General features: G+C 43.7%; 1 protein-coding gene and 2 non-coding genes across 4 annotated transcripts; all 3 read left to right on the top strand.

Moving 5' to 3' along the window:
- Positions 1–12,922: 12,922 nt before the first annotated feature.
- On the top strand, positions 12,923–13,004 carry trnas-uga (transfer RNA serine (anticodon UGA)). Its single transcript has one exon. It is a non-coding gene; the product is annotated as a tRNA-Ser (tRNA).
- Positions 13,005–16,726: 3,722 nt separating this feature from the next.
- Positions 16,727–16,808, top strand: trnas-uga (transfer RNA serine (anticodon UGA)). Its single transcript has one exon. It is a non-coding gene; the product is annotated as a tRNA-Ser (tRNA).
- Positions 16,809–20,702: 3,894 nt separating this feature from the next.
- Positions 20,703–24,104, top strand: med7 (mediator complex subunit 7). Of its 2 annotated transcripts, none has more exons than XM_060836939.1 (2): positions 20,703–20,778; positions 22,252–24,104. In XM_060836939.1, exon 2 carries the CDS (start codon positions 22,272–22,274, stop codon positions 22,959–22,961), a length of 690 nt encoding a protein of 229 aa, XP_060692922.1. In that variant the 5' UTR covers positions 20,703–20,778; positions 22,252–22,271; the 3' UTR covers positions 22,962–24,104. The 2 variants fall into 2 exon arrangements, with proteins under 2 accessions (XP_060692922.1, XP_060692923.1); XM_060836940.1 differs by lacking the exon at positions 20,703–20,778 and adding an exon at positions 20,822–20,897.
- The last annotated feature ends 386 nt before the right edge of the window (positions 24,105–24,490 follow it).

Raw genomic sequence — 24,490 nt, 5'->3', positions numbered from 1 at the left:
AGGTATATTTTCCTTTGGAGAGTATCATTAAGTGTTCAGCCAGGTTATGGCCTCTTCTACGGTCATACTGTACCATATATTCTTTTGAAAGGGGTGTTTGTCGAATGCGTTCCCCTTTGATCAAATCTGGGTCTGGCAACATCTTTGTTGGTTTGCATACAGAAAGTAATATGTTCATATTCAATTCTTCGAATAGCATTGAGCAAAATGTGCATATTAGTCTCTGTGCCTTTTTACGTCCATTACAATTTAAACATTGTCCAATGTTGTGTTCTTTTAGAACTGTTCTTGGCTCAGTCCACCATCCGTATTCCGTGTGGTGTTGGTTTCCTTCTTTCTAGTTACCCATTCTTTAATTTTTGGATATTGATAAAGGAATATTGAGGTTGTTTTTTTTTCGCATAGATGCAGAGGGTTTGTTGAGTTCCAGTAATGTAAGTTTTTGGTTCCATTTTGGTACGCAGGTTTTCTGTGGTTTTGGTTTCTTCCAAGGTGGTAGCTGCTTGGACTTATTTTGTTTTTCTGATTTAGCGTCACCCAAAGACGGGTCGCGTCTGTGTTTCAAAGGTTTGGTTTGGTTTTTGGTTTGGACAAACGAAGGTTTATCCTGGTTTGAGGTCTGTGTTAAGACCGAATGACAGACAATTAATGTCTTTAGAATCAAGTGAATGGTAGCACAAGAAATGGCCCATTCTGGTTCGTAATTAAAAGATATGATTATGGTTGAGGAGATCAGTGTTAAAAACGATCCCCATTCTCCCTTAGTAATTTCAAATTTTCTTCGTTTAAATTCAAAGCCAATCATAATTGTGAGAATTAGTCCTATACCTAGGGTCAAATGGACCCATTTATATTCTACCAAGCCCCAAAGGAGCTGGAGTCCTTTCAGAATGTTTCCTCCTATAATGGGTAGGTGGTGGCAGTAGGCGTCCCATAGACTTACGGGCATGACTACAGGGCTAAATTGTTCTTTCATGTGGGAGAAAATATCACATTGGTTCGAGAAATTCCCGTTCCTTCACAATAGTTCAGAGTCCCAAGTCAGTCTTGGTTTTGTTTTCCCAGGAAGTCTAGGACTTCTTGGTATTTGGTTGTGGTTTCATCCATGCTTGCCGGTCGAGGAAGCAGAATGTGGTTTATTTTCGTTCTGGAATCAATCCCTTGATTAATGGCTTGAGAAATGGCCAAATTACGACCACAAACACCCAGAGTAGGATAAGTCTCACTAAGAGCGGTGTATGTTGTTCTAGGCCAAGCCATGATAGAATCCAATAAATCCAATCATAGATTTGCACCCAAATGTTTGCAGTAGTTTGTAATGCTGACATAGTCCCTGCATTAATATGCAAGTTATCATACCAATTTTTTCTTGATTCTTCTACACATATTTTTATCTCTTCCTGTAGAGTTTTTTGGTCAGCCTTCCTTTCTTTTGATATTAGGTTCTGGAGGGTCTTTAGCTTCTCGTCATCCGTTGACCCGAGAAGGTTATCTCCATCCATTGCTTTTCTGAATAGATGGTTAGCATTCTTTCGAAATGTTCTAGGTCAGGTTTGGGTTTTTCTATTTTTAGATTAATTTTTTTCTGCCGGGTTCTTATAAGTTTCTCTGTTTTGTCTCATAATTTTGCCATTACATCTGACATGTCCTGTCGTAACATTAAATTCTCCTGACTGGTTTGTTAGCCAGGTACTTCCAGATGGGAAGTACTCTATCTGGCAATCTTTTTTTTTAATATATTGAACCGTGTTATTATCACAGGGTTTTAATAGGATTAAATTAGAGCATTCGATCAGTTGAGGCTGATTGTTAATTTGAATACATTTTTCCTTTTTCAGCCACCCATTTTTTTTTTAGGCTTTGCCAAATTGGTTGTTTTATTTTAGTTTCGTAATTTTCGTTTGTGAGGATGGATTTGATCTCTACTAGTGAGATCTTTAGTTGTTGATCTTTGTTTTCCACGTGGGATCTGTATACCCTTGAGGTTAAATCAGCTATTGTCCTGTTTTCTGTTCTTACGGTGTTATGCAACCATCGTCTAGTTATTACATTTAATCGATTTCTAAGATCATTAAAGGCAATTTGCCAGGCTTGGTCTTTTTTGATTGTTATCACCTCTATTATTAGGTTTTTTGAGTTTTCCCATTGTATTTTCTGATTTTTGAAAAAATCCTTAATATATGCTTCTGCCTGTTGTTGTCTATTATTATTATTATTATTATTATCATTATCGTTGCTGTTACTGCTTTTTTTTGATTTGTGGTTATCACCAGCCATCTATCAGGAGAAGATTGTTCCCAAAAGGTGGCATTCTGCTTTGTTTTGTAGCAGTACATCCTGCCCCAATGGTAGCAGTACAGAGTTGTATTTTCTACTTTTATTTCAGTTCCCTATCTTTGTGGGTCTTTTAGGAAGTATTTTAATTTTTCCCAGTCTTGATATACTGATTTCCATTTAGATGTTTGATTTCCATCTGGGTTTTCTGCCTCAGTGTTATACTTTTTGGTATTATTTTCATCGTAATTATCCTAAGGAACTTCATAAGTGTATCCACATTTAAATCTACCGTGTTCTATATATACTACTTTTCCTGAGTTGGGAATTTTGCAGGACCATGGTCCATGGGTTTCATTTGTTTTTGCTCTATTATCATTTGGGCAGTTTTGGAGGAGAGCGGTATTGTATCCTGATGGACTATAACATTGTGTGGCTTTATCGGTGCATCCAATTATATGAGTGTTATTTTTATAATAATAGTAACAGGATTCATTTGTTTGTCTCTTGTGGTTTACATCTTCCCATTCTTTCCCTTGGTCTCTTTAGGTAAGGATAATTCTGCTTCATACCCTAAGGCAAAGTGGTTACAGACATCTATATCTTGTCTGAATAACTTCGTAAAGTTTACTGGTTTCTTTAGTAATTCTCCTATTTGTTCTCTGGACTTGGATTGGTTAAAGATGGTAGGATCGCATATTATCAGTGTTTCGTTTTCTTTAAACATTTTCTTAGGGTAATAAGTTCCTAATCCTTGAACTTGCGTATCATCTTGTCTTAGTAGGGTGAGGTAAGCCTGATCCGTGTCACCTCTGGCATTTCATCTTTGTCCTTGGTCACCTCCTTCTTGGTAGTGCCAAGTAGAGTTTGCATATAGTATTATCGGTTGGTGAGTGTTCATATTAGTTAGGGGGTTGCCAATATGTGGATAGGAGCAGTTATAGTGGTTTTTCGATCCTGGACTCTGATAGTCTGAACAGTTATACGTTTTGTATAAACAGTAGAGCCATCTATCTCTCTCTGAGGTTTCTTCATTTGTTGTAACATTTTGTATACTATAAGATAGTAATTTGTCTATCCAATTTTGTATAAGATTATCTATTCTTTGATCTTGTTCTTGGTTTTCATTCCCAAGCTCCTGTTTTAAGACTATTATGTCTAAGGTGTATGTGTGTCCTATAATTTCTTCTCCTATTATTTCTGCTGAGGGTCTTGGATCTGTCCAAGTTTCATATTTTTGAGCTTGCGCAATTAGTCCTAACATTACTAGGGCCATGTTAGATAGGGTTAATCCTCCTATTATTAGAGGCATTCCTGCTGAATTTGTCGAGTTACTGTTGCTGTCGGGGTTATTACCTGTGTTACATTCCAGGCTGCGCTTTATTCCTGCCTGAAGTATCCATCCTATAGTTAGAAAGGCTAATACTATAAATAGTAGGGTGTGTTGAACTATATTACACTTAGAGCAGCGTTCTGCCGTGAGTTTCTTTTGTTTAATCGTCTTAGTCTCTTCTTTCTTGGTTTTTTTTTTAAGTTTAGGAGGGTTTTTTACTTTTGGTATCCTTTTGCCTTTCCCTAATTGTCCTAACTCCATATTGTTCTGTTTTTGTTTTTTTTTTCTTTAAATATTTGTTTCCAATTTTTTTTCATTTCTGCTGTTTACATCTCTCTTGGAGGTTAAAAAATCCCTCCATTTGTTCCCTGTGTTTCTCTTCTTCTCCTAAATATACAGCCATTCAATCTGCCATGTTCTTAGTCTTTGTTAACTGGTCTTATATTATCTACAGATAAAGTCCTTTCTTTACCTTCCTTCCCGACTGTCACTGTCCTATTTCCTACTTGGATTATCTGTTGAGGCAAATGATAGCGGGCTTTAAAGGCTCTTCCTGATTTATTTTGTTTTTTCTCTTGTACCCAATCTCCTACTTTAGGTTGCCAAAATTTTCTGTCTTCTTGAATTTTCTGTTCCCTTTGTTGTCTTAATTCTTCTTTTTTAGTTTTTAGGAGATCTATCCATTCTTTTTTAAGTTTAGTTTGGGTTTCTATTTCAGGCTTATTTTCTGTATTCATTTGTACTCCATATCTCAAATAGTGCGGAGTTATATGGTTCTCTGCTCCTAAGAGATCTATGGGTGTGTTATTGATGGCCAGCTGCACCTCCTTCAACCATTGACTCCAACTACCACCGCGAGTGCACAATAATTTTGCCAAGGCTAGTTTGACATCTTGGTTTCTCCGTTCTACCTTTCCTGCCGATTCAGGATGGTAAGGTGTGCTAAACTCAAGCTGTATCCCATGAGCGGTACACCACATGTTAAAGTCCTGGTTTTTAAAGCCAGGTCCTTGGTCTGTATGAATTACTCTGGGAGGCCCGTTAGCGACCAGAATCAACTCACTAGCTTCTATAGCATCTTGTGTCCTACAACTCTTTGTTGGGATCAGGGTGGTGAATCCGGTACATTCATCAATACATACTAGGCAATATTTATTCGGTCTTTTAAATGGCTTTTTCCCGTGAGAGGTCGGCAATGGGCCGATAAAATCCATTATCCATTTATCCCCGGGCTCCATATTTTGTGACTGAATAATTTTCGGTTTTTTTTAGTTCCTCCCTTGATATTATATTTTAGGCAAGTTTTGCATTCATTACAATATCTTTTAACTTCTGCATTCATCCCAGGCCACCAGTATTTCTGCTTTAGGTGTGACTGAGTGGTTTTTATTCCTGGATGCACGGCCCCTAAGCCTTCGTGGGCCGTCTTGATAAGTTCTCTTCTCCCTTTTCTAGGGGGTATTATCTTAGCCTGTTCTGTGGTTTGATCTTTAAATTTGGTTTTGACTACCCCATCAGATTCTTCCCAGTAGTCCTGATTTTTAGGGTATCCTTTTACTTCCTTGCCCTGAAGTAAGTCTTCCAATTCTTTGTCCTGATTCTCTTTTTGCATTTGCCTAGTTATTACTCTTATTTTATATTCTTTTCCCAAACTTGCGGCTTTGGCTGCTCGGTCAGCTAGATCATTTCCTTTTTTGTGTTCACCTTCTTTCTGGTGTCCTCTGACATGTATTACTTTTACATTTGGGAGGTTTTCTTTTAATCTAGCTATTTCTTCCCATATTTGTCTATATTGTATGGGGTGATTCCTACAATCATGGAATCCTTTTTCACTCCATTTATCTAGTTCCTCGTTATAGCCTCTACTGGCATAAAAGCTATCTGTACAAACGAGAATTTGGAGTTCTGCAGGAAATTGGCTTGCTTCTTTTAAGGCTAATTCTAACGCCTTTACTTCTGTTTTCTGGGCTGAACCTCCCAGTGGTCCTTTTATTTCTAAGACCTTTTCTTCTTGGAACTCATTGTTTAGTTTTGTACCAATTACTATTCCTATTCCTGTTAATTTTTCTTCTTTACCTTGTTTATCCAGGCCTCTTTGGGCACTACCATCTGTATAGATGTACATATCTGGATTGAATTCAGTTTTTTCTTCAGTAGCAGCTAGTTTATATTTCGGTGTCCACCAAGTATCTGTTTTTCCTGTAAGGGGCTGTATTTCTATAGTGGGGTCAGCTAGTAGGATATCCCATTTTTCATACCTGGCCGAGTGGACCCTTTGGCTCCTTTCTATTTTTTGTTGTTTGGATTGTAATTCTGCCAATTCCGTGAGGATAATTATCTTTCCTTCCCCTTGGATTTTTCTGATGGGTTCCACTGCTCTAGTTATGGCTACCCATGTTTTTTCTATTTTTGGGTATTTCCTCTCTGTTTCTGTAAAGTTTAAAGAGATATATTGGAAGGGTTTGTTCTGTCCTTGACTGGTTACTCTTACGGTGGCACTTTCTTGCCCTATAATTACTTCTAGCGTAATGTCTTTCCCTGGTTCATGCTTTCCCATGTTTTCTGCTTTATTTAATTGGTTGATTAGTTCATTTAGGTTATTTTGATCTTCTTCAGTCCATGAGAATACTTTCTCGGTTAGTTTTTTGTACAGGGGTTTAGATATTTCTGCATATCCTGGGACAAAGTCTCTGGCATAGTTACATAGGCCTAATATTGCTTGTAATTCTTTAATTTTGGTAGGAGGTTGAATATCAGCTATTTTTTCACTGTATTCTTCAGTTAGTCCTTTTCCTTCATTGGTTAGTTCCACTCCTAAGTATTTTACATTTTCTCTGGCGATCTGGGATTTTGCTAGTCCAATTATATATCCCTTATGGTACAGGTGTTCCATTATTCTATGTAGGCAGGCAAAATGTTCTTCTAGGTCACCATGAGTGATATAAATATCATCTACATAGCATTCTATTTGTCCTGGCGGAGCTAAGTTTTGTACTGTTTTTCTGACTTCTGCAGAAAATATTACTGGGCTGTTTAGGTATCCCTGAGGGAGTCTGGTCCAAACTAATTGTCTCCCTAGGGTGTCTGTTATGGCTGTATATGGCCACTCTTCTTTTGGGATTGGATGACTCCAAAATCCATTTGATAAGTCTAGGGTAGTTTTATATTTCTCCCTTCTTAAGGTATTCAATGTAGTCTGAGCTCCTTTAAAGTATGACGAGAAGGGCACTGATCCTGAATTCAAGTCTCGGTAGTCACAGACAAGTCTGTACTTTCCTGGCTTATCAGGCTTTGGTATTCCAATTATGGGTGTATTGTATGGGGATCCTTTTTCTATTAGGACTCCCTGTTCCTCAAGTCTTTCTATGACTTTTTGGATTTCCCTAGCTATCTCTGGTTTGTTGATGCCATACTTCTTTTTGATTTTGAAGTGTCCCATTCCTGTGGGAGTGGGATCAATGTTTAGATTACCGCAATGGTATGAGTCTTTTTGCCAGATTTCCCAGTGAGTTTGCACTAGGTGTTTTATTTTTGCTCTGATTTTGGGGTTGCTTTCTTTATCTAAAATTTCTTTTAAGTCTTCTGTTCTTTTGTCTTCTGTTTGTTCTAGTAGTTTGTGTCCTTTAATGTCTTCCCATCCTAATATTACTGGTTCTCCCTGGTCTTTTAGACCTTCTATAATTAGAGCTTTAGTCTCTATTTGTTTTCCATTTTTTAGGATTAATTTGATTTTTCCTACATCTGCCCATTTTACAGGTGCTCCTATGCCCTGATAAGGTTCTGTTCCTACTTTTGGTATGTTTAGTTTTTCTGCCAAACTTTTGTCCATTAATGACATTTCTGCCCCTGTGTCTAGCATTATTGTGAGCCATTGCTGTCTGTGGGGTTTATACCCCTCTATTTTTCCTTGTTCTTGAGGGTAACATGGTTCTGCTGCTGTCTGTCTGGGTTTTCTCACCATCCCTGTCTGGTGGATTCTTTGCCCTTCTGTATTCCTTTCGTCCCCTTGTGTTTGCACTCTGGCTGATCCAGAGGTTATTGCTTGTCCCTGACTGTTTCTGGGTCTCAGGTTGTATCGTTCTTGTTGAACTTGTCCATTTGGAGGCCTAGGTCTAAAATTTTGTTGGGGTGGCCTATATTCCCGAGGTTGTTGTGGTTGCTGGGCTGGCTGTAGTGGAGGTTGGTATCCCCCTCTAGCTCTTGGGTCTTGATAATTCGGAATGGGGTTTCTCCCTAAATAGTTTGGGCTTACTCCTGGAATTGGTCTAGGAGGTAGCTGCTGTCGGGGAGGTCCCTGGTTTCTGGGTTGGACTTTTTCCACTACCTGAACCAATGGTTCATATTGGGGTCGGTATGTCCATGGTTTTCTTTGGTTTTGTTGGCGTCCTTGCGCCTTGGATTTCTGGGTTTCTGATTTAGGTTTTTCTGATTTCCTTTCCTTGGCTTCTGGTTGAGGTCCGTGGGGATTTTGTTTTCCTATTCTATCTAGGGATAGATTGAAGACTTCTCCTAAGTTGATTAATTCTTGTCTGAATACTTGCCATGGGTTTTGTCCCTGTCCTAGTGCTCTGTTTGTGGCTTCCCTGAGCCTGTTTGCATGGCCTTCATTCTGGAATTGTCTGAATAATTGCGACCTGACTTGGACATAGTTTATTTCTAGATCTTCAGCGGATTGTGCTACCTGGAGCATTGTTCTCCCTGATTCCAGGAGTGTTTTGAATATCTTGTTGGCTGCTTCTGCTCTTTGGGTTCCATATACCCGGTTGTGGGCTTCATGGAGTATGGTAACTAGATTTATGGTGGTGTGCGGTTCCTGATCTAAAGCAGGACAATCCAGGGCTTTAAATAAATCTGAATTTTCTTGGGGGGTTAGTCCTTCCACGAAGGCTTTTAGTTTTTCGAAATGTTGAATTATATATTTTATTGCTGCTCTGTCATCTGAGGGAAAGTCTAGGAAGCAGATTTTAAAATTCTTCAGTGAGGGATCACCGTACACACGGCGGGCTGCTACCGGTTGTGGTGCTTGTCCGGCTTGTCCGGGCCTGGGATTATTGATTAGCCATCGGGCTTTTTCTACAGCATGTTGCGCCACTAGGACTTGTGCTGCTACTCTATTTAGTTGGGGTATTTGGAGCACTCTGTCTGCTGCCACTATAATTTGCTGAGCTATATCTTCTGCCCAGGCATGTTCTGACATGCCTGGTACTAGCGGTACTTCTCTTCCCCTTAGGTCTGTTTCTCTTCTAATTACTGTTACCGTATGTTGAGCTGGTAGAACGCCAGCGGTATGCTGGTGGGCTGGTTCTAGGGGGTTTCCAGTTCCATCTGCTGGTATGCATCCATCATAGTGATGGTGAGTTCCATCTACATATTCTATTCTGAACCTGTATCGGAGTCTTGCTGCTATAGGTTCTCCATTGAGTCTGTTTAGTCCTTCTAGGACTGACTCATCTGCCCTCAGTCTTACCTCCTGACCTCTTAGGTTAGGTGGGGAGACTATATTGTCGTTTCCTGCTGCGACTATTTCTGCCCAATCATTTCTAAAATAACAGGCAGGTATATTGGCCATTTTCTTTTTCTTTTTTTTTTGTACTATTCGCTATATCCCTACAGAAGGAGTTTATTTGGTGACAAAGATAATATTTACGCCGTGAGGTTCAAGATAGTGCAATCTCTCGAGCCCCACGTTGGGCGCCAATTGTTATGTTATTCAGGTGGATATCCTCAATAGGTATGGGTTACTACCGGATTAAACTACAGTACCTCGGGCATATACCTGAGGCCGTTACCTGTCAAGTTTACCAGTGGTCCCTATTGACTGTATGGTCCTGATAGCTACAAACTCGGCTGGGTTTATCGCAGGTCTCTAGGTCCCTTCAGTTTATCCTTTCACCTAGGAGTGAGAGGGATTCACTTTAAGTCAATCCTAATGCCTTCTCAGCTAAGTTCTAGACTTAACATACCAACACAATGGTAAACATATCTTATCAAATAAAGGTTCGGCGAATACGAAGTGTGTGGTGTAAAATATAATAGAAATTTATCAATATAATAAGTTGAATACTCACAATCAGATGTTTTCAGTTAATCACAATCGTTACAGCCTTTTTGAATGTTCTTAAAAGATACCTAGGATAAAAGCAGAGCTTAATACCTGAGTGTCCCAAATGGGATCTTCATAGACTAGCGTGTATCAGCTAGTTGGTTCAGATTGTATCTTCTTCAGGCTAGAATGCAGTGCCTCAACCGAGAATCTTTTAGGCAGGCGTATTTCAGCAAGCTCTTAGCCGTCCGTATGTTTCATCCGATCGGTCCGTATTTTGCACAAATGTGTCTTTTCTGCAAGCCTGGTGGTTCAGAGGATGGTTGGGTGACTCATTGTCTGTGTTTCAAGACAAGAGTGAGTTCTGTCTGTTTTAGCTCTGCTTTTATATCCCTTACAGTCTAAGTTAAGCAATTACATCATTTGTTTAAAGAACTGGAATCTCAAACTGTGCCTCGGTCAGCATTGTTTAAAGGTCGCGTTAAACACTTAATTAGCTGAGAAAACAATAAGTAGCTGATAAGTAGCTGGTAGAGAGCAGTTGCCACATAGTCATAGTTATACTTAATTGTTGCTAGGCTAAAATACAATAAAGAGTTAATAGTATCATTGTTGCTACAATCTAATATAATCAGGTAAAATTCCACAGAAGAATTGAGTCTTTTCATGAAGAAGTAGACAGATCCCATGACACTTAACGAGTTAATAACATCATTGCTGTTAAGCTTAATCTTATACAATACAATATAATCAGGTAAAATTCCACAGAGGAATCAAGTCTTTTCATGAAGAAGTAGACGGATCCCATGACACTTAACGAGTTAATAGCATCATTGTTGTTAAGCTTAATCTTATACAATATAATATAATCAGGTAAAATTCCACAGAGGAATCGAGTCTTTTCATGAAGAAGTAATGGATCCCGTGACATATCCAATTGCCGCTTAAAGGTCACCAATGGTCCTGACTCTGCCACTCCCACAGGCAGCTCATTCCATGCCCCCACCACTCTCTGGGCAAAGAACCTACCCCTGACATCCCCCTATACCTTCCACCCTTCACCTTAAATTTATGTCCCCTTGAAGGACTCACCTTCTCAATCTCTTCCTTTCCTAGAGCATGGTGACCCTCAGATTAAACCACCACCAGTTGTCTCTCTAATGGGACAGGAGGACTTTACCTTTAATCTTAATGGATAGACTGCTCCTGCTTCTAATTTTTATGTTTACCATTAAATAATTTGGATTACTGTGTACCAACAGTGTGGTAGTCCCTGACATCTTCTCAGATACCATTGGTTTTCTGATTTCAGTAGTTCGCCACCACTAATCCTCCTTTCTTTACATGAGCTTAGGGCCTCTCGAATTATCTAAAGATCTAGATAGGATAGTGAAGAAGGAGCGAGTATACTTTCCTTTACTGGTCATGTTGTGGATGTACAGGATGTTGGTTCGGCCACTTTTGGAATATTGTGTACAATTCTGGTCTCTCTCCAATGGGGAGGATGTTGTGAAACTTGAAAGGGTTCAGAAAAGATTTACAGTGATGTTGCCAGAGTTAGAGGGCTTTAGCTATAGGGAGAGGCTGAATAGACTGGGACTGTTTTCCCTGGAGTTTCAGAGGCTGATTTATAAAATCATGAAGGGTATGGATAGGATAAGTAGACAATGTGTTTTCCCTGGGGTGGGGGAGTCCAGAATTAGAAGGCATAGGTTTAGAGTGAGAGGGGAAAAATTTAAAAGGGACCTAAGGGGCAACTTTTCCATACAGAGAGTGGTGCGAGTACAGAATGAGCTGCCAGAGGAAGTGGTGGAGGCTGGTACAATTGCAACATTTAAAAGGCATTAGGATGAGTATATGATTAGGAAGGATTTAGAGGGATATGGGCCAAATGCTGGCAAATGGGACTGGATTAATTTAGGATATTTGGTTGGCATGGATGAGTTGGACTGAGGGATCTGGTTTCATGAAGTACATCTCTAGGATTCATGCCTCTATGGTAGACCACTGATGTGTCTAAACAGAAAAGGCACCTTTCTTACATAGTAAGGCAGTTTAACACGTTATCAATCATTATTGCTACTTAATACATCTGTTCCCTTCTGTGCCAGGAGATTTCACATCTCACCTGTTCCAGGGGTCTGTCATGATATTGCAGAGCAGAGAAAGATGCCAGTTATGCTAATTACACATAGTTAAAGCAAGTGGGACTTTTTATCCCACAGGTAGGAATGCTACTACCACAAGAGACCCTTTGTGACCTGCTTGAAGATATCTTCCATCAACATGTTCAGGTATGTTAAGCTAAATCCCTCTAGCGCACGTTGGACTTGAACCCTGGTTTGACTGAATTTTATTTGTATTTAACCTACTTCCTAATAGAAATGGAGCAGGTGGAACTTGAACCCAGGCCTCCCAGTCCAGGGATAGGGACACCACCACTGAACCACAAGAGGGCTGATGGCCTGACTGAAGAGGTTGATTAGAAACTATCCACATCTGCTCCCTTTGGATACTCATGGCAGAGCGCAACAGAGTCAACCCCAGACTGTTTGATATCTTCTGATTAGACAGAGCTCGACATAGCTCAACACTGAGCTACAGGGAGAGGCTGAATAAGCTGGGACTGTTTTCCCTGGAGCGTCGGAGGCTGAGGGGTGATCTTATAGAGGTTTACAAAATCATAAGGGTATGGACAGGGTAAATAGACAAGGTCTTTTCCCTGGGGTGGGGAGGTCCAGAACTAGAGGGCATACGTTTAGGGTTAAAAATCACACAATACCAGGTTATGGTCCAACAGGTTTATTTGGAAGCACTAGCTTTCACAGCACTGCTCCTTCATCAGGTGGTTGTGGGGCAGAATCAAAAGACATAGAATTTATAGCAACAGGTTTGCAGTGTCATAGAATGTTATATTAAACACATTTAGCTTAAGTCTTTCATCTTTTAGAATGATTTGGAGATGCCGGTGTTGGACTGGGGTGTACAAAGTTAAAAATCACACAACACCAGGTTATAGTCCAACAGGTTTAATTGGAAGCACTAGCTTTCGGAGCTACGCTCCTTCATCAGGTGGCGCACTGAAAGCGAGTGCTTCCAATTAAACCTGTTGGAATATAACCTGGTGTTGTGTGAATTTTAATCTTTTAGAATGATCATGTTAGTTTTGGTTCCTTCATATGTAAATCCAAGAACTTCTTTAAAGTTATATTCTTAAGACAGCTTTTAATAATAGGTGCCATCTCAACTCAGATAATCCTTTGGTGGTATGTGCTGTGATGGCCGAGTGGTTAAGGCGTTGGACTTGAAATCCAATGGGGTATCCCTGCGCAGGTTCGAACCCTGCTCACAGCGATGTCTGTCTGTGTCCCAATGTTTGGTCAGACTGGTTCTATTTCTGAAGTGGGAGTTACACAATCCTGCATGTAATTTATGCAGTTTTTGATCAAAGTAAAATGTAATCCTTCATGTACGAATTCACCCCACAAACTTATATGTGCAGGGGAGACCGAGTGAGTGCGTTTATGTGGGGGTGAGAGTGTGTGTCTGTGTGTGAGTATAATGGGGTATACATCTGTGAGAGGGTATATGTGTGGGTGTGAGTGTGGAGAATGGGTGTGTGCATATGAAAGAGAGCTTGTGTATGACAGATGGGCTGTGTGAGTGGGCTTGAGTGTGTGAGAGAGAGTGTATAAATGTATGGTGTAGTGGGGTCATCTGTAGTGTGACATGAACCCGAGGTCCTGGTTGAGGCCATCTCGATGGGTACCAAACTTGGCGCTCAGCCACTTTGCGCTGCTGCCTGTCCCGAAGTCTGCCTTGGAGGGTGGTCACCTGATGTTCTGAGGCTGAATGTCCTGGACCACTGAAGTGTACCCTGACCGAGAAGGAACACTCCTGGCTGATGATTGTTGTGCAAGTGTCCATTCATCCGTTGCCGTCGTCAATGTATCATGCCTAAAGGGTATCCTTGCCTGCAGCATATAAGATAGACAACATTAGCCATGTTACATAAGTGAGTACCTGCTGTGTATATGGTAGGTAGTGTCCCCACGTGTAATGGTGATATCCGTGTCAACACTCCGTCACATCTTGCAGTGTCTACCACAATAGGTTTATTTGGTATTGTCCTGAAGGCCAGGCAGTTTGCTGCAAACAATGATCTGTTTAGGGTTTGGTGGCTGTTTAAAGGCGAGAAGTAGAGGCGTGGGGAAGGTCTTGGCGAGGTGCTCATCGAGATTTAGGGTGTATAAAGTTAAAATCACACAACACCAGGTTATAGTCCAACAGGTTTCAGAAATGACAGCCAGACCACTAAGACCCCTCGGAATCCTAGTAACACACAAATCCACCAAAACTTTCAAACAAAAACTAACAAACTTAAAAGGCCCAGTACAACCCCATGGACAAAACCAACTTCGTCTACAAAATTCCATGCAAGGACTGTCACAAACACTACGTAGGACAAACAGGAAGAAAGTTAGCCACCAGGATACACGAACACCAGCTAGCCACAAAAAGACACGACCCTCTCTCCCTCGTAGCCCTACACACGGAGGAAAAAAACCGCCATTTTGACTGGGACAACACATCTATCCTGGGACAGGCTAAGCGAAGACATGCCAGAGAATTCCTAGGGGACTGGCACTCCAACCACAACGCCATAAACAAACACATAGATCTAGATACCATCTATCAACCCCTCAGAAAACAAACAGGAAATGACATCACCACAAACCCCAGGAATCCCATCCAGGACAAACATATAAATAGAAAGCAGGAGACAACAGCTTCGCTTCACTTGGAGGTCGCTACTGATGATGTTACCTAGCCAGGTAATGAAACATCTGGATATCAAACCTACAGCTCAGTGAGCAAACCTACACCCTAAACCTCAACCTGAGCTACAAACCTTCACAAACCTTGCATGTTTAGTGTGAGAGGGGAAAGATTTAAAAGGGACCTATGGGGCAACTTTTTCACGCAGAGGGTGGTGTGTGTATGGAATTTGCTGCCAGAGAAAGTGGTGAAGGCTGGTACAATTACAACATTTCAAAGGCATCTGGATGGGTACATGAATAGGAAGGATTTTGAGGGATATGGGCCAAGTGCTGGCAAATGGGACTAGATTAATTTAAGACATCTGGTTGGCGTGGACGAGTTGGACCAAAGGGTCTATTTCCATGCTGAACATCTCTATGACTCTGACTCAATATGGTTCCCTGTTGTAGACTACTGGAGAAAGTGAAATCACAGGTGTGCAGGGTGTTCTAGCTGGGTGCATAAAGAACTAGTTGAGCAACAGGAGACAGAGAGTAATAATTGAAGGGAGTTTCTCGAAATGGAGAAAGGTGACCAATAGTGTTCTACAGGGGTCAGTGCTAGGGCCACTATTATTTGTAATATACATAAATGATCTGGAAGAGGGCACTGTTGGTATGATCAGCAAGTTTGCAGATGACACAAAGATTGGTGGAGTGGCAAAAAGCATAAGGGACTGTCAGAGAACACAGGAGGATATACATAAAATGGAGAGTTGGGCGGAAAAGTGGCAGATGGCTTTCAATCCAGAAAAATGTGAGGTGATGCATTTAGGCAAGACTAATTCTAGAGCGAATTATACAATGAATGGAAGAGCCTTGGGAAAAGTTGATGGGCAGAGAGATCTGGGAGTGCAGGTCCATTGTACCCTGAAGGTTGCTGCACAGGTGGATAAAGTGGTCAAGAAGGCATATAGTATGCTTGCCTTCATTGGACGGGGTATTGAGTATAAGGGCTGGCAAGTCGTGTTAAATTGTACAAGACATTGGTTCGGCCGCATTTAGAATACTGTGTACAGTTCTGGGCGCCACATTACCAAAAGGATGTGGATGCTTTGGAGAGGGTGCAGAGAAGGTTTTCAAAGACGTTGTCTGGTATGGAAGGTGCTAGCTATGAAGAGAGGTTGAGTAGGTTAGGTTTATTTTCACTAGAAAAAAAGAGATTGAGGGGGAACCTGATTGAGGTTTACAAAATCATGAAGGGTATAGACAGGGTAGATAGAGACTAGCTTTTTTCTCAGGGTGAAGGATTCAATAACCAGAGGTCATGCTTTCAAGGTGAGAGGTGAAAAGTTTAAGGGGGTTACTGTAAGTACTTCACACAGAAGGTGGTGGGCGTTTGGAACGCGTTGCCAGCGGAGGTGGTAGAGGCAGTCACGGTAGATTCATTTAAGATGCGTCTGGACAGATGCATAAGTAGGTGGGGAGCAGAGGGATACAGATCTTTAGGAATTGACTGACGGTTTTAGACAGTGCATTTGGATCGACTCAGGCTTGGAGGGCCGAATGGCCTGTTCCTGGGCTGTAAATTTTCTTTGTTCTTGATCACTCTTCCAGAACTATTCCCTTAGGCATCAGTCCCCTACCCAAACATACCTTCTGCAGCACAGTACTCTGAGCACCTTCAACTCCAGTCTCTTGAGCCTCCTTGATATACCATTGCCAGTGCAATAGTTTTTTTTAGCTAACCTGGTCACAAGCTCTGAAATTCCATCGCTAAACATCTCCAGTTGCCTCACTGGGTCCTGTGTTGAATTTTGTTGAAATTAAATGTTGCCTCTGTTAAATTTTGCACCTGACCCACGCTCTCGAAAAACATCTTGAGAGATTTAATGACATTAAAGGCTCTATAATAATTGCATGTTTTAGTAATGTTGTCTCTATCGTGCAAATGGGACTGCTCCTACAACAACTGACCTGTACTAACTCAAGACGATATTGAGAAAAAGGCCCCAAACGTCACAGAGGCCGTGCAAAACAAACTATGATCGGGTATACGTCAAAAATAAGATGAGCTTCTCGGCTTCAGAAGTTCTAGAAGCAATGACAGGCGCTATACAAATGCAAGTCTGCTCCCCCGCCCCCGCGATACTGTTTCTGTTCTCTATCACGTCACGGGCTGGCCCCGCCCCCTACATGCCCCGCCCTCTCCGTCCCAGGTCTGTCACTCACACATCAACCGACTCCACCTCGAGAGCCGAGACCCCGCCCACCGCTGTGACTCAGTTTAGAGAAGGCGCCGCGTGGCGCTGCTGTGCTGTGATGGCCGAGTGGTTAAGGCGTTGGACTTGAAATCCAATGGGGTCTCCCCGCGCAGGTTCGAACCCTGCTCGCAGCGACATTCGTTTTGTGCTGAATTACATAGCCCTGCAATAAATCATAAACTCACCAGAAAATACTTTCTCCTTTCCTGCTCAAGTTAAACTTCACTCAGTGTGAATCAAATCATTCTTCGGTGTTGGGATTCATTATAGCAATTGTGCAATTTTTAAAACATTGATATTGTTTTTTTATGTTGATTATTATATTGTCACCTGATATTAATTGGGTATGTTTTAATAACTATTTGCTATTACGTTGATATTTTATTATTGATAAATTATTTTGGTGTTATCACCTAATATTAACTGTGCAATTTTTATACTAGTATTTCTTTTTCCATCGATGTTTGAAAATGATTTAAAATTAACATTTGGGAAGTAAAAGGCACTAATGATTAAGATAAAAGTTTGGTTTGTCTTTGTATAAATTTGTAAAGTATATATTGAGCCTCCTCTCAGGTGGATGTAAATAGATTTAGCAACACCATTTAAAAGGGCAAGAGGAGTCCTCAGCAGTGAACTGAGGCTGGCATTTAGGTCCCAATCAACGTCAGTAAAACATGTTTTAAAGAAATCTTATGGGATCTTGCTGTGCACCTGTTGGCTGATACATTTCCTCCATTACAACAACTTCAAATATAAATAGGTCATCGGCTGTAAAGCCATGATGGTGGAGTGACCTGAGATGGTGCTAGACAAATGCAACTTCCCTAATTGTGATGTGACCTTTTAGGCAGGAATTTTGACTTATTACTTAATTACAGCCAGTCTGATCCCTGAGCTTATGATGGAATGCACAAATCAAAGTGAAGATCCTGAACTCATTTGCTCAAATTTGATAAAATTATGCCCCCATTGTAAATGTATGCTGAATGAAAGAGTTTATGCCCCCTCTACTGGGCATTTTCCTATAGTGCTAGACTCTGCTGAAGTGGGGAAAATGTGTTAAAAACGATCCCAATTACAACACAAATTCCCAGCTCGGCGAACAGAACCACAACACCAATTATTGAATTGAATTAAATTTATTGTCACGTGTACCAAGGCACAGTGAAAAGCTTTGTCTTGCAAGCAATACAGACAGATCACAGAGTTAAGTAGCATAGATAAGTAAATAATAGGAAAACAACAGCATTCACAATAATGAAGGGCTTATGCCCGAAACGTCGAATTTCCTGTTCCTTGGATGCTGCCTAACCTGCTGTGCTTTAACCAGCAACACATTTTCAGCATTCACAACAAGCCTACTTGGACTCTTCATGTGGACGCACAGGTTAGAAAAGCCCAACAATTCCTTAGGCAGCTGAGGAAATTTGGCATGATGGCGAATACCCTTGCCAACTTTTATAGGTGCGCCATCGAGAGCATTCTGTCTGGATGTATCACTACCTGGTTTGGCAACTGTACCATTCAAAGGTCAGAGACAGATACAGAGAGTGGTGAACTTGGACCGGACAATCACAAAGGCCAACCTCCCACCTAGAGAGTCCATCTACCTGACCCACAGTCAAGAAAAGGCATTCTCAAAGATCCATCCCAACATGGCAATGTTTTTCTACAATCTCTACCATTGGGGAGAAGGTACAGAAGCCTGAACACATGCACCAATTGGTTTTGTAACAGTTTCTACCCTACTGTTGTTAGAATACTGAATGGACTCAAACTCTTAACATTCATCTGTACATAGACCTGTGTCCGCAAGGGGGTCTCCTGCTTGAGTTTTTGCCTGTAAGCCTGGAGAAGAAACACGGCATTGTGGGCGGAGTTCCCAAAATGAGGGGTGTGAATGGAGCGGGAGGCATTAAGGCCTCTTGTGGCATAGTGGTACATCTCTACCCCTGAGTTGAAAAGCGCAGCAGGCCAGGCAGCATCCGAGGAGCAGGAGAATCGACGTTTCGGGCATTAGCCCTTCTTCAGGAATGAGGCTGGTGTGCCAAGCGGGCTGAGATAAAAGATGGGGGTAAATTTTGGGGTGGGGCGCTGGGAATACGATAGGTGGAAGGAGGTGAGGGTGAGGGTGATAGGCCGGAGAGGGGGTAGGGGCGGGAGAGGTCAGGAAGAAGATTGCAGGTCAAGAGGGCGGAGCTGAATCTGGGGATTAAAACTGAGATAAGGTGGGGGAAGGGTAAATGAGGAAGCTGGAGATATCTACATTCATCCCGTGCGGTTGGAGGGTTCCTAGGCAGGAGATGAGGCGCTCTTCCTCCAGGCGTCGTGTGGTTAGGGTCTGGTGATGGCAGAGTGGGAGGGGGAGTTAACGTTTTCAGCCACGGGGTGGTTGGGTTGGTTGGTGCAGAGGTCCCAAAGGTGTTCCCCGAAACGTTCTGCAGGTAGGCGGCCTGTCTCCCTAATGAGAGGAGACCACATCGGGTGCACCAACCAACCCAACCACCCCGTGGTTGAACACTTTGACACCCCCTCCCACTCCACCAAGGACATGCAGGTCCTTGGCCTCCTCCATTGCCAGACCCTGGCCACACGACGCCTGGAGGAAGAGCACCTCATCTTCTGCCTAGGAACCCTCCAACCACACGGGATGAATGTAGATTTCTCCAGCTTCCTCATTTCCCCTCCCCACACCTTATCTCAGTCCCAACCTCCGGATTCAGCACTGCCCTCTTGACCTGCAATCTTCTTCCCGACCTCTCCGCCCCCACCCCCTCTCTGGCCTATCACCCTCACCCTCACCTCCTTCCACCTATTGTATTCCCAGCGCCCCTCCCCCAAATTTTACCCCCTCCCACCGTTTATCTCAGCCCGCTTGGCACACCAGCCTTATTCCTGAAGAAGGGCTTATGCCCGAAATATCGATTCTCCTGCTCCTCGGATGCTGCCTAGCCTGCTGCGCTTTTCCAGCACCACACTTTTCAACTCTGGTCTCCAGCATCTGTAGTCCTCACTTTCTCTCCCTCTGAGCCAGGTTCCAGTCCCACCTGCTACAAAGGTGTGCAATAACGTCTCTGAATAGGTTGAAGAGAAAACAGCTTTTAATAAAAAAAACACAATTGCAAAACATTTGGAAAGCTTTAACAGGATTTGACAAAGCCAGCCTGAGTTGATAAAAGGCTAATCATGCTAAACAAATCTACTGGAGATTTTCTGAAAATGTATCTGATAGAGTAGATAAGGAAGAACCAGTGGATGTGTTTTTTTTGGATTTTCAGAAGGGTTTTGATACGGTGCCCTCCTCCATAAGAGGTTAGAGGTCAAAGTTAAAGCACATGGGGTGGAGAATTGTCATGGATTGGGAATTGGGCAGAAGTGGGTACGACAGATGAAGGAGATCAGAGTCAAGATGAGAGTGGTGCTGGAAAAGCACAACAGGTCAGGCAGCATCTGAAAAGCAGGAAAATTGACGTTTCGGCAAAAGCCCTTCATCAAGAATGAGGAGTAGAGGGCCCAGGACCGATCCTTGTGGCGCTTCACTGGTCACAAGCCTCCAGTCTGAAAAACAACCCTCCACCACCACCCTCTGTCTTCTGCCTTTGAGCCAGTTCTGTATCCAAATGGTGAGTTCTCCCTGTATTCCATGAGATCTAACCTTGCTAACCAGTCTCCCATGGGGAACCTTGTTGAACACCTTACTGAAGTCCATATAGATCACATGTATGTGTGTATATGTATGTATATATGTGTGTATGTATGTATGTGTGTGTGTGTATGTATGTATGTGTGTGTGTATGTATGTATGTGTGTATATGTATGGATATGTATGTTTGTATGTGTATGTATGTACGTATATGTATGTTTGTATGTGTGTGTATGTATGTTTGTATGTGTGTGTGTATGTGTTTACAGGGGGGTCCCTGGCAAGTGTAAAGGTGCGGAACTGCGCATGCTCGGATATAATAACCCCGCCCACCACCCGCATCATGTGCCCCATCCGTCACCGTGACAGACAGCTCATCTATCCAATGGGGAGCTGTCCATTGCAGGTGCTTTAGCCAATCGGAGCGGCCCGGCGCCTGGAGACGCTGTTCGGCGGCGGTAAGTACGTGAGGCCGGGGATTGGGGCCTGAGCCTCCCCCAGGCCCAGGGCTGTACCCCCTGTGCCCTTTGCCTCCCCCACCCCGAGGTTAAGAATCACACCAACGGGAACTCCGCGGGTATTTAACCCCAAATCGTTGGGAGTGAGCGGTTCAGCCCCGTCACCTCCCCCGGTGTCAGTGAGGGGGGGGCTATTACCCCACACCACCCCCCCGTCAGGGTCAGGGTCGGGATGGGGAGTGGGGGTTATTCCCCCCCCCCCGGTCAGGGTCGGGATGGGGAGTGGGGGTTATTCCCCCCCCCCCCCCCGGTCAGGGTGGGGATGGGGAGTGGGGGTTATTTCCCCCCCCCGGTCAGGGTGGGGATGGGGAGTGGGGGTTATTCCCCCCCCCCCGGTGGGGATGGGGAGTGGGGGTTATTCCCCCCCCCCCGGTCAGGGTGGGGATGGGGAGTGGGGGTTATTTCCCCCCCCCGGTCAGGGTGGGGATGGGGAGTGGGGGTTATTCCCCCCCCCCGGTGGGGATGGGGAGTGGGGGTTATTCCCCCCCCCCGGTCAGGGTGGGGATGGGGAGTGGGGGTTATTTCCCCCCCCCGGTCAGGGTGGGGATGGGGAGTGGGGGTTATTCCCCCCCCCCCCGGTGGGGATGGGGAGTGGGGGTTATTCCCCCCCCCCGGTCAGGGTGGGGATGGGGAGTGGGGGTTATTTCCCCCCCTGTCTAGGTGGAAATGGTGAGTTGGTGTTATTCCCCCCACCCCCATCTGGGTCAGGGTCAGGGTCAGGGTGGGGATGGTGAGTTGGTGTTATTCCCCCCCCCCCCCCCCCCCCCCCATCTGGGTCAGGGTCAGGGTGGGAACGGGGAGTAGGGGTTATCCCCTCCCGTCTTTGTCAGTGATGGGGAGTGGTGGTATTCCACCCCCTGTCTGTGTGGGGACAGGGAGTGGGGGTTATTCTCCCCCCCAACCGTCTGGGTGGTGACGGGGTGTTGGGATTATTCCCCCCACCTGTCTGTGTGGGGACGGGGAGTGGGGGTTATTCTTCTCCCCCCAACCCCCCCTTTCTGGGCTGACACAATGGGCTGTCGGACAACCTTCTGCACTGTAATGCTACTGTCAGACAGGCAAGGCGATATTAATAAGTGGATTTTAAGTGAAGTCTTAAGGGAGGTAACAGAGCTAGTGAGGTTTCAGAAGGGACTACTGGTGATCAGGGTCTTAGCAGCTGGAGCTTCTGTAGTCAGTGAAAATTGGAGGCCAGGGTTGAAGGGGTTCAGAGATCTTTTAGACCTGGAGTGGTTACAAAAATAGGCAAGGGTGATACTGTGGAGGAATTTTAAAAACAAGGATGAGAATTTTAAAATTGACACATTCATTACCACCTGTAGCAGGGGATGGGCTTTGAGCGGCAGCTTTGTTGATAATGAAGACGAAGGCCACAGGTTTGAGCTCATTCCTTATTTTTTTTGACCTTTGCAGTTCCAGTTCTATTGAGTGCAATGGGTGAGCCACAGCAGGTGAGTGCATTGCCTCTGCCTCCTGCGCAGTACTACAAGGAGTACACAGATGACAATGTCCGTAAAGGCTTTGCTCCGAAGCCACCGCCTCCCATCAGGGACAGCTACACTATGTTTGGTAACCAGTTCCAGTGCGATGACTTGATCATTCGTCCGTTGGAGGGCCAGGGCATTGAGAGGCTCCACCCCTCGCAGTTCGACCACAAGAAAGAGCTCAAGAAACTCAACATGTCCATTCTGGTGAACTTCCTGGACCTGTTGGACATTCTGATCAAAAGCCCTGGGAGCATCAAACGGGAGGAGAAACTGGAGGACCTGAAGCTCCTGTTTGTTCACATGCATCACCTGATCAACGAGTACCGCCCCCACCAGGCCCGGGAGACACTGCGCGTGATGATGGAGGTGCAGAAGAGGCAGCGCCTGGAGACGGCCGAGCGCTTCCAAAAGCATCTGGACCGGGTGATGGAGCTGATCCAGAGCAGCCTCTCCTCGCTTCCCGATGACCTGCCTGAGGCTGGGGACATCATGGCCAAGGTGAAGGTTGAACCCCTCGACACGGACGAGTGCATCGGCTGCGGGCAAGCAGAAACCCAGATAGACTCCTCATCCAAGAGTGAAGAAGTTAGTGATAAAGACGCAGCCATGTGTGCCATCATTGATGATATGACATAGACACTTCAGCTGTGAATACAGCCAGACCGCTTCAGAGGAGACTGGTGTTAATATGATTTTGGTATCGTGCAAGTGGGTGTGATAAATTGTCAATCTAGATCCTCCCCTTCAACTATAGTAGGCAGACAGACTGAGGACTGTGCCTGGAGAGGCCTTGAGAAGCTGCAGCTATTAGTGCTGGTAATTTCCATTTGTGCATTGACAAAGGAGTTTGCATTAATGTGGTTTCCTTTACAATCTGGGTACCCAGCTCTGCTTTGCCTTCCGTGAACTCTTTGTGAAGTGTAACACAGACAATCCCACATCTTTCCCTATTCCCCTGCCTTTGGAGATATCCCTCACTCCCCATTCCTGACTCCGAGTCCACTCATGGCAAGTACTGAGAAGCCACATCAAGGGATCATCTTCTGTGGTTTTTATTTTTGTCCGGCGATGGTTCAAGAATACGGCACGTTGTGCCCCCAGCAGTTCGGTATCCCGTGGAGTGAATACACTGGCTGACGGTACTTTGGATTTGAGAGTTAAAATTCATTTATCTTCATTCATTTCTCCCTCTTATTCATTTACCTTGCCTCAGCACCTCTGACCCAAGTCTAAACCCCTTCCCTTCTCCCAAGAAAGCATGTTTCTTGTTCTAGAACCTACAGTAGTAACCACTTCAGTGATCTCCTGTTCAAAGATAACTCGGGAGTGATTAATGGGAATGGAGACTGGACTGAACAACTTAAGGAAGCAGTCTGGATGCTCCAGATGTCTTAGGCAATTGAGGTGACATTTATAACCTGAAGTATGTTCCCTGCACCTTCACAGTGACAGAAATTGTACAGGTTTCCCTAGTATCCTGAATTGTAATGTTTGTCCATTGTCTTTAAAGTCCTGCTGCACCAGCACAGACACTGAATCCTGGAGTCTGATTCACGTTCTGTTCTTCAGGTGCAGGATTGAAGGTTTCTATTGACTAACTGAATAGGGCATTGGGTTTGAAATTAAACTGGAACAGATCGAGACAAAAGGTATATATGTTGACCTGGAGAATGTCTCTGTGATTTATGCTGATAGTAGTAGAAAAACTATCAAATGGCAGAAGTTGATACTTTAATGTATTCTTAAGTGAAACATTTCCGTCTCAAAATAAAGTCTTTGTTACCCATTATTCTCTGAAATCCAATTTGTTTCCACAAACAGTATCTGTTCCAACTCCTGGCAAAGTATGTTGCAACTTGCAGAATAGGTTATATTTAAGTTCCACTGTGGTTCTAGAGTGAGTGTAAGTCCATCAGTAGAAATGTGACCATTCTGCAGACAAAGTGCAGCTTGTCAATGCTGAATTGAGCTGATTGTGTGCACACCATGTGTTCTGATTACACTGCCCGTGGAGGAGTGATTCACTTAACCTTAATATCAAGTGATTCTGAGGGACAGTTATTCCACTGACAGGAACACTGCACTTTGAAGTTAATACTGAGGGAGCCCTGCACTGTCAGTAGGGTCAGTACTGAGGGAGCCCTGCACTGTCGGCAGGGTCAGTA

The sequence above is a fragment of the Hemiscyllium ocellatum genome, chromosome 16 (assembly GCF_020745735.1).
Source record: "Hemiscyllium ocellatum isolate sHemOce1 chromosome 16, sHemOce1.pat.X.cur, whole genome shotgun sequence".
Classification (NCBI taxonomy): domain Eukaryota; kingdom Metazoa; phylum Chordata; class Chondrichthyes; order Orectolobiformes; family Hemiscylliidae; genus Hemiscyllium; species Hemiscyllium ocellatum.
The sequence above is the reverse complement of the archived record's forward strand: the minus strand, read 5'-3'. Positions and strand labels throughout refer to the sequence as shown.